A 15,243-nucleotide genomic window follows, 5' to 3' on the forward strand; every position below is an offset into this window, starting at 1 on the left:
CTCCCATGAATGCATATGCATGACATGACAATCGCGAATCTGCCACTTTCAGCTCCGCGACAGGCAGTTTATGCTTTACATCATTACGGCCTGTTTGTACATACCTCGCAATGATTTTACACGCACATTGCGAAACAAATACGCCTGAAATGGGCGCAAAAGCGTTAGTACATCTGGCCCCCAGTATCTCAGCCGACCCCATTTAAATTTCAGGCGACCCCACATGGGGTCTTGACCCCAAGGTTTCCCCAAGGAAACAATGCTGTTCATACCCTTGATGTAATTTATGTAATGGTTATGGTGTCACAAATACATGCTATACCCATAATGGAATTTAGGTGATGGTTATGGTATTGTAACGATTTGATAGCGACACACACAGTTGTCCAATCAAAAGGCCTACCAGCCGAGAACGAGAGCAGGGACACAGACACAGACCACAATACACACAGGGCAGGTCAAGCAGACACACACACTACACATACAGGGGAGGACGCAGCCCCCCACACAAAAATGATCACACACGAGGGAGAACTAAAAAGGAAACATGTCACAATAAAGACGCTAACATTACACTCAAAACTAAGGAGAAATACAGACATAAACCCCAAATGTTCACCCCCGTATCCCAGCATGCCCTGCGTGGGAGAACGCTACGCAATGTCTTGTGCGCTGACGTTACAGTATGATACAAATCAATTTATAAGCCATGATGTAGTTAGTGTAATTGAACAGATTTTGAATAAAGAAAAAAAGATGCCACAAGTCAATTGACTTCCTCATCCATGTGTAAAGCAGCACTAAAGAAGATTTGCTCTCAGGGTCCCCCTACAGTTGAGGAGTGTGATACAAAAGACTCAACATGTGTCTTTTGCAACAAAGCATGAACATAACTCTGTCATGGCCAGCTTGTTCCCAGACTGAAACTCAGAGATGGACACGGACAACAAGGCCCTGTGTTACTATTTCCGCACAACAGACTGGGGAGTTTGTCGGACTGCTGCTGATAACATCTACGATTACACTGGGTATGTAAAAGGGTTACATATGCAAATGCATTGATGATATTGTACCAAGGGTGACTGTACAAACTGTTCCTAACCAGAAGCCATGGATGAAAGGAGAGGTCTGTTCAGCACTCCGAGCTGCCTTCCATTCTGGCGACCCAAGCGAGTACAGTAAAGCACGTTATGAACTGAGGAGATCAATTAAAAGGGCTAAGAGACAGCACATGGAAAAGGTGGAGTCACACTACAGCGGCTCTAGCACCAGGGACATGTGGAGTGGGCTAAAACAGCAAACTTAGATTTTTGCTGAGGAAATCAATTAAAGAGCTAACTTGCTAACTAACTTAATGGCAAGTTGCATCGCAAGTTAACTCTGGGGTAGCAAAAATCAAAGTTTGTCGCCTTCACATACCGGAGATCACAGTATCCCCTCGAAGGCAGAGGACAAAAGTGTGTTCAGGAAAACGTCTGCATTTCCGATTTTGTCGTCCCCGCGAGAAACTTCCCATGGCTGTTTTACAAGTGATAAGACAGAGTGCGGCAGAAGTGCTGTTCGCTCTATTAAGAGTTTGTGTGTCATCAAAATGATTTTGGAAATGTTATTTTTGAGATGTGCTGCTGTGATGGCCTTACGAATTTCTGTTCTACTCCTTTCCTATTTTTCTAATTCCATATTTGCTCTGAACCCTTCCTGTATGTGTGCAACTGCGTGCATGTTTATCTGTGTGTATGTGTGTGTGTGTGTGTGTGTGTGTGTGCACACATGTACTCAACACATAAAGAATGCAGGCAGAGACATATGATGATGATTGACAGGGTTATTTAAAATTCAGCCATGAAAAGCCCTCCATAAATCTCAGCTGGCTTTCTGCATCTGTAAAATTGCCACGTGTGCAGTTAATGTCACATAAAAGCACAGGCAGAAGAAACACCACTACAAGTTTACAGCAATGTGTGTGTGTGTGTGTGTGTGTGTGTGTGTGTGTGTGTGTGTGTGTGTGTGTGTCTGTCTGTCTGTTTACAGCAGTGGAATCTGCCTTTTGTTGAAGGGAGATAATCTGTAGCTCAACACACAATGGAATTGTCCTTTTTTAAGCTACAATAGTCATTGATCATATAACCAAACCATGTGTAAGACTTTGAAGAGTCTAAATTCTATAGTCTTTTTACAGACCCAGAACTGCTTGGTTCTCTTACAGACCCCAGAACTGTTTTTTTTTCTCCAACTCAGTCTCTCCATCCCACTATTCTCTCTCCACAAGCTGCAGCTGTTTCCAAGGAAACTGTAAGTCTATAGCTATGCCACATCACACTCATTCAGCCCCACTGACCTGTGTGTGTGTGTGTGTGTGTGTAATCCAAATGCCTTTCCCTCTGTCACTGTAAACATCTGCTGGTGCCTACTGTTAGCACAGCATAAGCAGCAGGTCCACTCACTCTCATGCTTGGAGTCAGTCACTGTAAACATCTGCTGGTGCCTACTGTTAGCACAGCATAAGCAGCAGGTCCACTCACTCTCATGCTTGGAGTCAGTGCTTCTCAAAGTGTGGTCCACAGACCACTGGTGGCCCACAAGCCCTCTTTAGTGGTCCGCGAGCAGATTGTTTGTTTAATAGTCCTAACAAACTAACAGTGTTGTGATACTTAAGCTTCACCAGTTTACACTTCTAATGTTAAAAATGATCAGCATCATCAGTGAAAGAAAATGTGGAATGCAATTAGCTTACTAGTTACATAACTGCATACATTACTACACTACGACATTACATAAATAGGGTTTCAATGTGTATGAAACTGTCAAGACAGAAAACCAAATTAATCTTTAACCCTTGTAAGGTGTTCATATTTTTATTACACAGCCAATGTTCCTGGGTCTGGTGGACCCATCACATTCTTAGGCTTTTAATTTGTGATCTATCTATCTTCTACTAATTAACTTCTGCCTGACTCTGCCCGCGCGCCTGGCTTCGCTCTGGCAAAATACACTGTCAAACTCGGACCCAATGTGATTTAACTGAACGCTGCAGCTCTCCTGGTCACAGCTGGGTGGTGCTATTGCACAATACTAACAATGGATATTGCACCACATGAATTGTCACTGAGGGACAGCAGTGATTTGAACAGATTATTAGAGGAGTCACGTCATACGCTTCACAGTTATTTTAGAACATTCCTTGAGATTCTTTTGTAAAGACTGCAAGGTTTCTAAATGGCAATTGCCTTGGCTTGTTTTTCTCATGATGTTATAGCAGGCTCTTTTAGACCCTATTGACAAAAACAAACAAACAAACAAACTAACAAACAAACAAAAAACAGACTGATCTTATGACTGTGCTTTTATTTTACATAAAAATTACATTTTTATTCATACTACATTCTATATATGTTGCTTTGCTTTGGTTGGTCAACATCTCTAGGTAAGTTCCAGGTGTATCTAGATTACTGATTACTGAATTCGTAGGCTCCATATTATTCAGATTGCTATAAGCCCAATGTTAATGGGGGCATAATAGTGTTGTGTGGAGAAAGAATGCCCTTTTCTGATTGGCCCACTATTCTGTATGATGTAGAAAGTATGCCCTTTTCTAATTGGCCCACTATTCTGTATGATGTAGAAAGAATGCCCTTTCCTGATTGGCCCATCATTCTGTATGATGTAGAAAGAATGCATGTTTCTAATTGGCCCACTATTCTGTATGATATAGAAAGAATGCCCTTTTCTAATTGCCCCACTATTCTATATGATGTAGAAAGAATGCCTTTTTTTTAATTGGCCCACTAATCTGTATTTCCTTTCTATGGCTGCTACAGGAGAAGGGAACAGTCCACTTTGAAAGGTCCGGTACGTCCCCTGGTCTCAGCAACATGTTTTATTTCAAAGCCAATGAGAAAAAGTGGCTTTCTGCAGCATGAGCCAATGAGAAGTGGCTTTCTGCAGCATGAGCCAATGAGAAGTGGCTTTCTGCAGCATGAGCCAATGAGAAGAATTGATTTCTGCAGCATAAGCCCTTTAAGCTCTAACTGCTAGGCGCCTGATCCAGTGGAGACTGCAGTCAGCAGTGGTACACACAAAGGACTGAACAGAGAATGCACACATATGCACACACACGCACACACACATACACACTCACAAAGGATTGAACAGAGAACACACACACACGTAAGTATGCACGCACGCACACACACAAAGGCTGAGCTCACTCCCAGTGTTAAACACGCACATGCCTCAGGAAAAGGACACAAACACACACACACACACACACACACACACACACACACACACAGCGAAGAAGACACACACAAATGTGACTTAGCGGCAGACACAAGCATGCTCAAAGTTCAGTGGCAGTGTTACCGGCACAGGTCTCAGATACACACACACACACACACACACACACACACGACACACAGACAAACACACAGACACACACACACGCAGCGAGGCTCAGTCCCAGTGGACTCCCCTTAATCTTCTGCAGATGAGCCTTAAACTCTCCTCTCTTTGTTAGAAGCCCCAAAATAAAATCGAAATGCGTATGCTAAGGATTTATGTCAACAGCTACTGTAGGCAAAATGTGGAGATGAAATGTGTCGCAAGCGTGACATGAATTACTACAAAAGAACAAGAAGTTTATTGTGTAGAAAATATACATGAAAGACAATTCACTTTCAAAGTGCAAGTTATAAACATCAAGTTATGTAAAAACCTTGTGCAAAAGTAAGATGCATTTTAAAACTTCAGAGTAAAATATAATAACATACAGTACAGTACTCAGGGAGCTTCCTTTAGAGTTGAGATGGGCTTGAGAGCCGAACCAGATACCATGATAGAGCCGAGCCACTCACAGCTCAGCCTGAGTTAGCAGATTGTTCGTACCAATGTCGTATTTGAATGGGGGGTTGTAGATACCTTATACGTTGGTTAGACTGGGTATCCATAGCGACTGTTGTATTTGAGCTGGGGCTTGTAGATGCTGGTGGTTAGACTGGGTATCCATAGCGACTGTTGTATTTGAGCGCGGGCTTGTACATGCTGGTAGTTAGACTGGGTCCCGTGAGTTTACCGTCGTGATTTTGAGCTGGGGCTTGCCATGCTGGGGGCTGGAGGTGAGGCTGGTGGTAGACTGGGTATCCATAGCGACTGTTGAGCCTGGCTTGTACATGCTGGTAGTTAGACTGGGTATCCCTGCCGTATTTGGAAGCGGGCTTGTACATGCTGCTGGAGGGAGGCGGTGTGCCGGCTAGATGGAGCCCTCTGGGGGGCGCCCTGCCTCACGGAGCTGTACATGATGCCAGAGTGGGTGTGGTAGCCCATGATGGAGCGCATGCTCGACACACGACTGGCCGGTCGGCTTTCTGGGGCGGTGACGTCCTCCCTGTCAGACACACACACACACACAGAGCAGGGCTTACTGTTAGAGTAACTTAGACAGGGCTGGCTCTATAAGCTACATGTTTGAACATGTTTGTATGTGTAAGGGTATGTTGAGTTTGAATGGGTTTTTGTTCCAAGCGAAATGCTGATCGTTACTGCTTTGTGTTTCCTTGAACTGGTTCAAAACATTATGTGTGGATATGTTTGAGTATGTGTGGATATGTTTGAGTATGTTTGGCTACAGTATGTTTGAGTATGTTTGGCTACAGTATGTTTGAGTATGTGTGGATATGTTTGAGTTTGAGTATGTGTGGATATGTTTGAGTATGTGCGGATATGTTTGAGTATGTTTGGCTACAGTATGTTTGAGTATGTTTGGCTATGTTTGAGTATGTGTGGATATGTTTGAGTATGTTTGGCTACAGTATGTTTGAGTATGTTTGGTTATGTTTGCGGGTGTTTGGATCTTACCTGATCTCATTAGCCACCTCTTTCTCATAGCGTCGCTTGTTGCAGCAACAAATCAGGAGCCAGATGAGGAGCAGGAGGAGGAGCAAGAGCAGCAGAGCACCAATCACAGCTCCAGCAATCACCCCGGCTTTATTCACAGCTGAGGGGAGAGGACCCAGAGGTCAGGCAGGGTTAGTGGCCAGTCAAACATCAACAAGTCACAACAGGACTGAAATCAGCCACTACTGTAAGTGTGTGTGTGTGTGTGTGTGTGTGTGAGTGAGTGAGTGAGTGAGTGAGTGAGTGAGTGAGTGAGTGAGTGAGTGAGTGAGTGAGAGGGAAAGAGAGAGAGAGAGAAAGAGAGAGAGATTGTCCTGCTTGTCTGCCAAGCATGAGATGACCTTAATGACATCACAGCCATCAGAGAAGTCCGCCGATTTTTCATCTCCGTCACCGAGTACTGAGTACTGTTGCTATGGAAACAAGTCACCGAGTACTGAGTACTGTTGCTATGAAAACAAGTCACCGAGTACTGAGTACTGTTGCTATGAAAACAAGTCACCGAGTACTGAGTACTGTTGCTATGAAAACAATTCACCCTTCGCTAAGTCCCGCCCTCCTTAGTTACTGTTGCTATGCCTGACAAGCTTTAGCACCCTGCACGTCTATTACATAGGGGGAGAACCGGGACTTTTCAATGAAATGTAATTTACAAAGACATCGTACCACACTGGAAGCTAATATTTTGTCACTAGCAACCTACATCTGTCCTCTGTCAAATACAGTTGGAATTTCATTTCTGAACAAAACCGTTCCTGAGTTATTTAAGCAGAAGTCGAATGTGCGTTTTGTTTCATTCAACTCTCCTGGCCAGAATGAATGGAACAGGCATGGGGGACGAAAGAAACATACCATTTAAGCTATGTACTTCCCACAACTTCAATATTTGACAACATATCATGAATGGTACTTCAAACAGGTGTTATTTTTAATAGATTGCTGATGGGCTATACATCTTGGTGAACGACTGTTAACAACTTCTTGCCATTATCGTGAAGCGTGTATCTCGCGGTTATGGAAATATCATGCAATATGCCATTTTTATAGTTAGAACAATATGTGTTCCCAATTATATCATGTTTCTATAGTGTAACATGTTATTTCACTGTGTCTTTACGTCGGTTAGGGCACCACACGTCCAAATAAGTGCCCTTCGTGACCCACAGGCCTTCAGTCTCCACAGGTTAACATGGCAAAACTTGAAAAGCTTGTCAGACCTCCCGTGCCTAGTGACGGGTTGCTAAGCCACGATTGGCCTGTGGCGGTTTTCGGGTGTGGCTTAGCGAAGGGTGAATTGGGTTTTACACTCTGGGGGCCTGTTCCTGAGCTCCAGCACTACACTCTGGGGGCCTGTTCCTGAGCTCCAGCACTCCACTCTGGGGGCCTGTTCCTGAGCCCCCGTGTACATGCGCGCAGACTGGAGCGCTGGAGATGCCTTGCTGCTCTAACTGCTGGCGGCAGCAAGTCCAGCTAGATAAAACCCATTGTTTTCGTTTTTAAAAAGGGGAAGTGGCTGTCCTGTGAGGGAATTTGTTCTCTGAATTTACACATCCGGGGGTAATGTGCACACAAACACACACACACACACACACACACACAGGAGAAGTGAGCTGGGAGCCCACACACACTAGCAGCACACTTACACACCCGGAGCAGTGGGCAGCCCTTAATCTGGTACTCGGTGACCACGAGAAGCAGAGATCTATATGAAAAATCGCCAGATTTCCCATTTAAAAGTCCACAAGCTTGACTGCAGCCTTCCAAACCATAGACTGTATGAATAATCATCACATCATCTGCATAAAGAACACTTTATGGGTGGACCAGAATTATGGGACTGACAGTCATGAAACTCTTGGATGCATGTCAATTTTGTGTGTGTGTGTGTGTGTGTGTATGTGTTCAATCAGGTGTGTGCACTGAAGTGTTTCTGTTAGAGTGATTATCATTCTTCCCATATCTTTTGCACAAAAGAAAGATGTGTATCCACTAAACATTCAGGTTGAGATGCTACTGGTGTGTTTGTGTGTGTGTGTGTGTGTGTGTGTTTCTGTCTGTCTCTGTGTGTGTCTGTCTGTCTCTGTGTGTGTCTATGTCTGTCTCTGTGTGTGTCTATGTCTGTCTCTGTGTGTGTCTATGTCTGTCTCTGTGTGTGTCTGTCTGTCTCTGTGTGTGTCTGTCTGTCTCTGTGTGTGTCTGTGTCGGTCTCTGTGTGTGTGTGTGTGTGTGTGTGTGATCTTAGCAGCTGTAATAACACATCCACACCCACAGGGTGTGTGTGTGTGTGCGCGCGCGCGCGCGTGTGTGTGCATGCGTGTGTGTGTATTTTTGTGTGTGCCAGCTGCAGTCACACACACATCCACACCTCCAGCCCCAGGGTGTGCTCTATGAGTGGGGTTTGATCTGTGGATCCCCGTAGCTTGTTCCTCCACAGCGGGGCAGGACTGGAGCTGGATCTTAGCTGGATCAGCATGCTTGTGGCTGTTACTCACTGAACACCATCTATTTGTGAACATCAGTCTGTGTTGACCAGCTCATTTGACTGATTAGATGTCTAATTAGTTGTGTTGTATCAAATTATCATAACAGTTGGCAGTTGTATGACAGTTGTTCCCACCCATCCAATTTGAAAAACTTTCAGATGAAATGTTCTGCTTGACCAGTCAAACACAACAGAAGAGACGACTGCCTCCATTTTTTCATCTCTCTGGTTGACTCACGGTTTCAAACACACAGTGTGTATTCGGAGATAAGCTGTGAGTTATGGCTGTTGGCCCATAGGCCTGTATGGTGTGTGTGTGTGTGTGTGTGTGTAAGTGTGTGTGTGCGGTGTGACTTACAGTTGCAGGCATGTATGGTGTGTGTGTGTGTGTGTGTGTGTGTGCTGTGACTTACGGTTGTACTGTAGGCCCGTAGGGTGTTTTTGTGTGTGTGTGTGTGTGTGTGTGTGTGTGTGTATATATGTGAGACTTACGGTTGTACTGTAGGCCCGTAGGGTGTTTGTGTGTGTGTGTGTGACTTACGGTTGTAGGCCCGTAGGGTGTTTGTGTGTGTGTGTGTGTGTGTGTGTGAGACTTACGGTTGTAGGCCCGTAGGGTGTATGTGCACTGCTCGGTTCCCACTTCGTTCTTCACCTGGCACGCGTAGCGGCCAATGTAGCTCTCGGAGTGGTTCCTGATGAGGAGTTCCCCAGTCTGGGTGTCTGTGCAACGCCAACACAAACGTTTTACAATGAAGAGGAACCGCTGGGACTAACACTAACATTATACATTTAACACCAACACCAACATTAACTTCAACACCAACACCAACACTACACATTAACACCAACACCAACACTACACACTACCATTACACATTAACACCAACACTAACATTACACACTACCATTACACATTAACACCAACACCAACATTACACACTAACATTATACATTAACACCAACACCAAAATGAACTTCAACACCAACACTACACACTACCATTACACATTAACTCCAACACCAACACTACACACTACCATTACACATTAACACCAACACCAACACCAACATTACACACTACCATTACACATTAACACCAACACCAACACCAACATTACACACTACCATTACACATTAACACCAACATTACACACTACCATTACACATTAACATTACACATTAACACTAACATTACACACTACCATTACACATTAACACCAACACCAACACTACACACTACACACTACCATTACACATTAACACCAACATTACACACTACCATTACACATTAACATTACACATTAACACTATCATTACACACTAACACTAACATTACACATTAACATCAACACTCCCCATACTGTGTTCTGAACACAGGGTGAATTTAAGTGCTGTTGTTCTAACCCTACTGTAAGTAGAACCTCAATCTTCCAGGCCAGAAAAGCCACACTCAACACTCATTTGCAGTGGAACACCTTAGGCCGTGTACGGCCTGCGTGACAAGTGTGTGTGTGTGTGTGTGTGTGTGTGTGTAGCCTTACTGATGCTGGCTGTGTGTGTGTGTGTGTGTGTGTGTAGACTTACTGATGCTGTGTGTGTGTGTGTGTGTGTGTGTGTAGACTTACTGATGCTGGCTGTGTGTGTGTTTGTGTGTGTGTATGTGTGTGTGTAGACTTACTGATGCTGGCTGTGTGTGTGTGTGTGTGTGTGTGTGTGTGTGTGTGTGTGTGTGTGTGTGTGTATGTGTAGACTTACTGATGCTGGCTGTGGGAGGTAGGCTGCCTCCCTCTTCTCTTCTCCAGGTGTAGGTGAGGGGTGTGGAGCCGCTGGCTGACTTGCAGCGCAGCGACACGGAGGCCCCCTTCTCTTCACCGTCCTCCACCCAGCACGTGGGCACAGAGGGACGCACTGGCAAGAGGGACACAGGAAGGACATTAATCACATCACACACTATTAACCTCTGGAGCAACGCGCGTGCACATGCACACACACACACAGTGTTGTATAAAGTACTAGAAAGCAATACTTGAGTAAAAGTATCGTACTAGAAAAAGACTTAAAAAAATAAGTGCACCTATGTGCACTGGTAGAAGTGAAAGTTACCTTTTAGAATATTACTTAAGTAAAAGTCTTAAAGTATCTGATATATACTGTACTTAAGTATCAAAAGTAATTTTCTGATATTTAATGTACTTAAGTATTTGAAGTAAAAGTAAAAAGTAAAAAGCAAGCGGTTTTATTTTGAACTTTTATTGTGAACTTTATTTTGGCTTTCGTATAGTAAAGCATAAAGCATATTCAGGGTTCCCATATCTTCTTTCAAAGAAAAAAACAGAAACAGAAATTTCACTTTTGTATGAACTTCAGGTAAAAATGAAAAATAAATAACTTATTTCTTTAAAAAAAAATGACCTGCTGGTAGGGAGAACATTTTGGTCATGTGGTATGAGCATTACTGACACACACAATATCTGGACTACTACTAACTACTAACCTCTGAAGCATCACACACACACACACACACACACACACACACACACACACACACTATATCTGGACTATAAAAAACTCCTAACCTCTAGAGAATTACACACACACACACACACACACACGCTACACCTTGTGTATGACACACTTTTAACCCTCACACACACACACACACACACACACACACACACACACACACACACACACACACTTGCTACACCTTGTGTATGATACACTTTTAACCCTCACACACACACACACACACACACTTGCTACACCTTGTGTATGATACACTTTTAACCCTCACACACTTTTAACCCTCACACACACACACACACAACATCTGGAGTATAACACACTACTAAGCTCTAGAGCAGTGGTCCCCAAACTTTTTCTTCCGAGGGCCAGCTCACTATGCCTGGCTCTAAGAGAGGGCCAGAGACTCGGAGTATATCAACCATAAATAGCTTAGTGCTGTGAACAACAGCAGTCTACCTTAGTTGAATATTCCATTACATTTAATCATAGGCTACTGCAATTTAATACCATTGTTAGCTATGTTTATGTTGCCATCATGCCATATCAGTGTAAAATGTAGCTCACATGAAATAATACTAATAAAAAGATTCTGAACTTTGTTTCTTTGCATACAGCTCAAGTTGCGAACGAGAACGAGTGTTGGCAAAAACATCTGAAATGACCACCATTCTTACTTTCACTCACCTGAAGAGAACTTTGAATGAACATTTGTGAACTCTGTATGAACATTTGAACGAGTGAATAAAAAATAGAAATAATTATCCCAGAAAGTCCCAGAAATATGACTTGAATACAAGTTAGTTAGTTATTAACAATTAATTGATAAACTTTTAGAATACTTTGAGCGCTGCCTCTTACATTGTTTGCAGGTTGGCCTACATTTCTTTCCGTTTTCGATGGCAAATGCGAAACAGCGCCAAAACAACCACCAGTGGACAAAAAGAGTATGACATGTGTACTGTTAAGACTCGCCGTAGAGAATGAATGGGGGAAATTACGGAGGTTATAGTTTGACGATGTCGTACTCCCGTGCGGGCCAGATGCTATATACCACGGACATGTTTTGGGGGGCCACTCAAAATGAGGTGGCGGGCCGTGGTTTGGGGACCACTGCTCTAGATTATCACATAGAAGACATCTGGAGTATCACACACACTCACACACACACACACACACACACACACACACACACACACACACACACACACTTAGTATCTGTAGTGTCACTCCAGACAGTAACAGAGCTGTGACACTCTGGTCAGTTACAGAGGTGTGACAGTCGAGACAGTAACAGAATGGACATGTCTGAATCAGCAAACGCCAGCTTTGTGTCAGAGTGTCAGACAGCGCAGGGCTCCTCCCAACATTCCAGGTGCATGCTGGGAGGAGCCCAGAAACTGGTCAGACAGAAACCCGTTGGGGAGTGTCTGAGTGTGTGTGTGTGTGTGTGTGTGGGGGTTCTCTTACCGAGCACCACCACTGTGACCTTTCGAGAGTCGACCCCCGGCGTCTTCTTGACCTTGCACTGGTAGGTGGCTGTGTCGGAAACCAGTAGGGACGTGATCTCGATGGTGGCGTCGCCGTTACCGGGGACCCCCACAAAGCGCAGCCGCTTCATCAGGGCGGGGTCGCCCAGGCGATACTCCTGCCCGCCGGAGTAGGAGAGGATCTGGGAGAGAAGACAGCGGCAGTGAGAGATGGCAGAGCAGACACGGCCGCTAAGCGGACCAGACGCGCCCCATCAGCAGCAAAGAGACAGGCGGAAACGCCTAAACCCCAACCGTAACCACGGGAGACTGCACAGCACAACAGGCAGAGGCGACGCCTAAACCCCAACCCCAACCGTAACCATGGGAAACTGCAGACTGGCTGCCACCCACAGAGGAACAGGTCAGTCCGGCCTGGCTGACAGACACCAGCAGAAAAACATCCTCCAGCACCACATGCCTGTCATTGCTTTCTCTGAATACCTGAGTTTCAACAACCAACACAAAATGAAACATAGCCTCATGACTAGTTTGTAGTTAATGCTCCACACGATATTAGCACCACAAAAGAAAACATAGCCTCATGACTAGTTCAAATAAAACATAGCTCAGAGCCTTGCAGCCATCTTGAATTTAGGCGATAAATTCGAACAGCGAGTAAGAATGAACTGGTATGATAAAGGGATCAGATTCCAAAAATAATTTAGTGGAAATGCATGGGTTCCAGTTTCTTCCAGTAGCAGCAACTGGAATCCATGCATTTCCACTGAATTATTTTTGGAATCTGATCCCTTATCATAGCTGTTCATTCTTACCGTTGCTCTAATTTATCGTGACTAAATTCAAGATGGCTGCAAACGCTAAACTTTCGTGGAAGATACTGTCTGTATAAATCGTCTTGTAAGTAAACAACCAGTGCTTTTTCAAAGTTCTCAATGTCTCGTTTTTTAAATGTCAGGGCCCTCGGAAGTCTACCAATGAAGTGTGGAGATACATTGAGCCTCGTAAATGGGTGTAAAACAGTGATTTATTTGCATGGCTAGCCCGATGTCAAGCACCACTATTGAAAAAAAGCTGTTGGTAGCATCAGCCAACTAGCCAGATTGTGGAGTGCAGGGGACAAGCCGAGATGGGCTATGAGACATACGTTCACACTCGGTCTCATGTTTCAATACACTTTAGGTCAATATCACACCGGAATTCTCCTTTAAATATTAGCACTATTAGATAAAGCACAGCCTCATGACTAGTCTGTGGTGACTAGCCCATGGGGACCAGTCTGTGGTGACTAGCCCGTGGTGACTAGCCCATAGTGACCAGCCTGTGGTGACTACTGACTGGCCTATGGTGACCAGCCTGTGGTGACTAGCTTTGTGACTAGCCTATGGAAACTAGCCTATGGAAACTAGCTTGTGGTGACTAGCCTGTGGTGACCAGTCTGTGGTGACTAGCCTGTGGTGACCAGTCTGTGGTGACTAGCCTATGGAAACTAGCCTATGGAAACTAGCCTGTGGTGACTAGCCTGTGGTGACTACTGGCTGGCCTGTGGTGACTAGCCTGTGGTGACCAGCCTGTGGTGACCAGCCTATGGAAACTAGCCTGTGGTGACTAGCCTGTGGTGACTAGCCTGTTGACTAGCTTTTGGTGACTAGCCTGTGCTTACTAGCCTGTGGTGACCAGCCTATGGAAACTAGCCTGTGGTGACTAGCCCTGTGACTGGCCTATGGAAACTAGCCTGTGGCGACTAGCCTTGTGACTGGCCTATGGAAACTAGCCTGTGGTGACTACTAACCTGTGGTGACTAGCTTTGTGACTGGCCTATGGTGAAAGCTCCACACATTGAAACTGACATGTATGCATGCAAATATTATCGCCACTGTTAACCTTTGACTTAGAAAAAACATAAACGTATCCACCTACTCCCTCCTCATAACAGTCCAAACACATAAGCACACTCTCAACACCAACCACACAAACACCCTTCACACTAAACACACAGATACACGCCCTCACACAAAATGCAACACACACTCTCTCACACCAAACCACAGATACACACTCTCTCACACCAAACCACAGATACACACTCTCTCTCACACACACACTCTCAAACACACACACACACACACACACACACACACACACACACACACACACACACACACACCTCCCCCTCACCAGCTTGTCCTTCTGGGTCATGTCAGGGCTGATGATGGACCACTCGATGTCCAGCGCTCCGGTGTCAGAGGGGCTTGGGCTGTAGGTGCACCCCAGACTCACACTCTCCCCCTGAGATTTCTTGATGGTCTGAGGCCCTGTGGACGTCACCACCATGCAATGGGACACACCTGTAGGGCAGGGCAGAGGAATGGGCAGGAGGTCAGGACCCAGTAACCCTAACCACAGGACCCCAGTCTTAACCCCAGGACCCTAATCCTAACCCCAGAGCAGAGGAGTGATGGACAGGGACTCAGGACTACAGGACCCACCAGCAGGCTTCTTGTCCAGTCCCTCATCACTCACCCCATACGTCACACAAGACCCAACACAATGCAAAGTCTGATATTTCATACAGTGTTCAGGAACGACGGAGGCAGAGGCAGTGAATAAGCAGACTACTGTAAGAGCTGTCCATTAAAATCTGTGGTCAGTCTGTAGAAGATCTACACCGAACAATGAAATGAACTTCAATGAAACATGCTCCTCTCCTAACACCTTATGTACTCAAGGGTAACACATGGTGTTGGATGTCCTTCTTCTAACACCCAATGTCTTTAAAGGTAAAGCATGTTGTTGGATGTCCTTCTTCTAACACCCAATGTCTTTAAAGGTAAAGCATGTTGTTGGATGTCCTTC

General features: G+C 44.9%; 1 protein-coding gene across 1 annotated transcript in view; it reads right to left on the bottom strand.

Annotated features, from left to right (window-relative positions):
* Positions 1-4,616: 4,616 nt before the first annotated feature.
* Positions 4,617-15,243, bottom strand: part of vsig8b (V-set and immunoglobulin domain containing 8b) — a 12,911-nt gene continuing 2,284 nt past the window's right edge. The window contains exons 3-10 of the mRNA XM_048244560.1: positions 14,566-14,735; positions 12,368-12,569; positions 10,130-10,282; positions 8,972-9,094; positions 5,854-5,992; positions 5,215-5,383; positions 5,136-5,161; positions 4,617-5,056 (exon numbers count right to left, since the gene is read on the bottom strand). Of these exons, the coding sequence (XP_048100517.1) occupies positions 4,930-5,056; positions 5,136-5,161; positions 5,215-5,383; positions 5,854-5,992; positions 8,972-9,094; positions 10,130-10,282; positions 12,368-12,569; positions 14,566-14,735 (1,109 nt within the window). The 3' untranslated portion in view covers positions 4,617-4,929. The remainder of the gene's footprint in view (positions 5,057-5,135; positions 5,162-5,214; positions 5,384-5,853; positions 5,993-8,971; positions 9,095-10,129; positions 10,283-12,367; positions 12,570-14,565; positions 14,736-15,243) is intronic.

The sequence above is a fragment of the Alosa alosa genome, chromosome 5, assembly GCF_017589495.1.
Source record: "Alosa alosa isolate M-15738 ecotype Scorff River chromosome 5, AALO_Geno_1.1, whole genome shotgun sequence".
NCBI lineage: Eukaryota > Metazoa > Chordata > Actinopteri > Clupeiformes > Clupeidae > Alosa > Alosa alosa.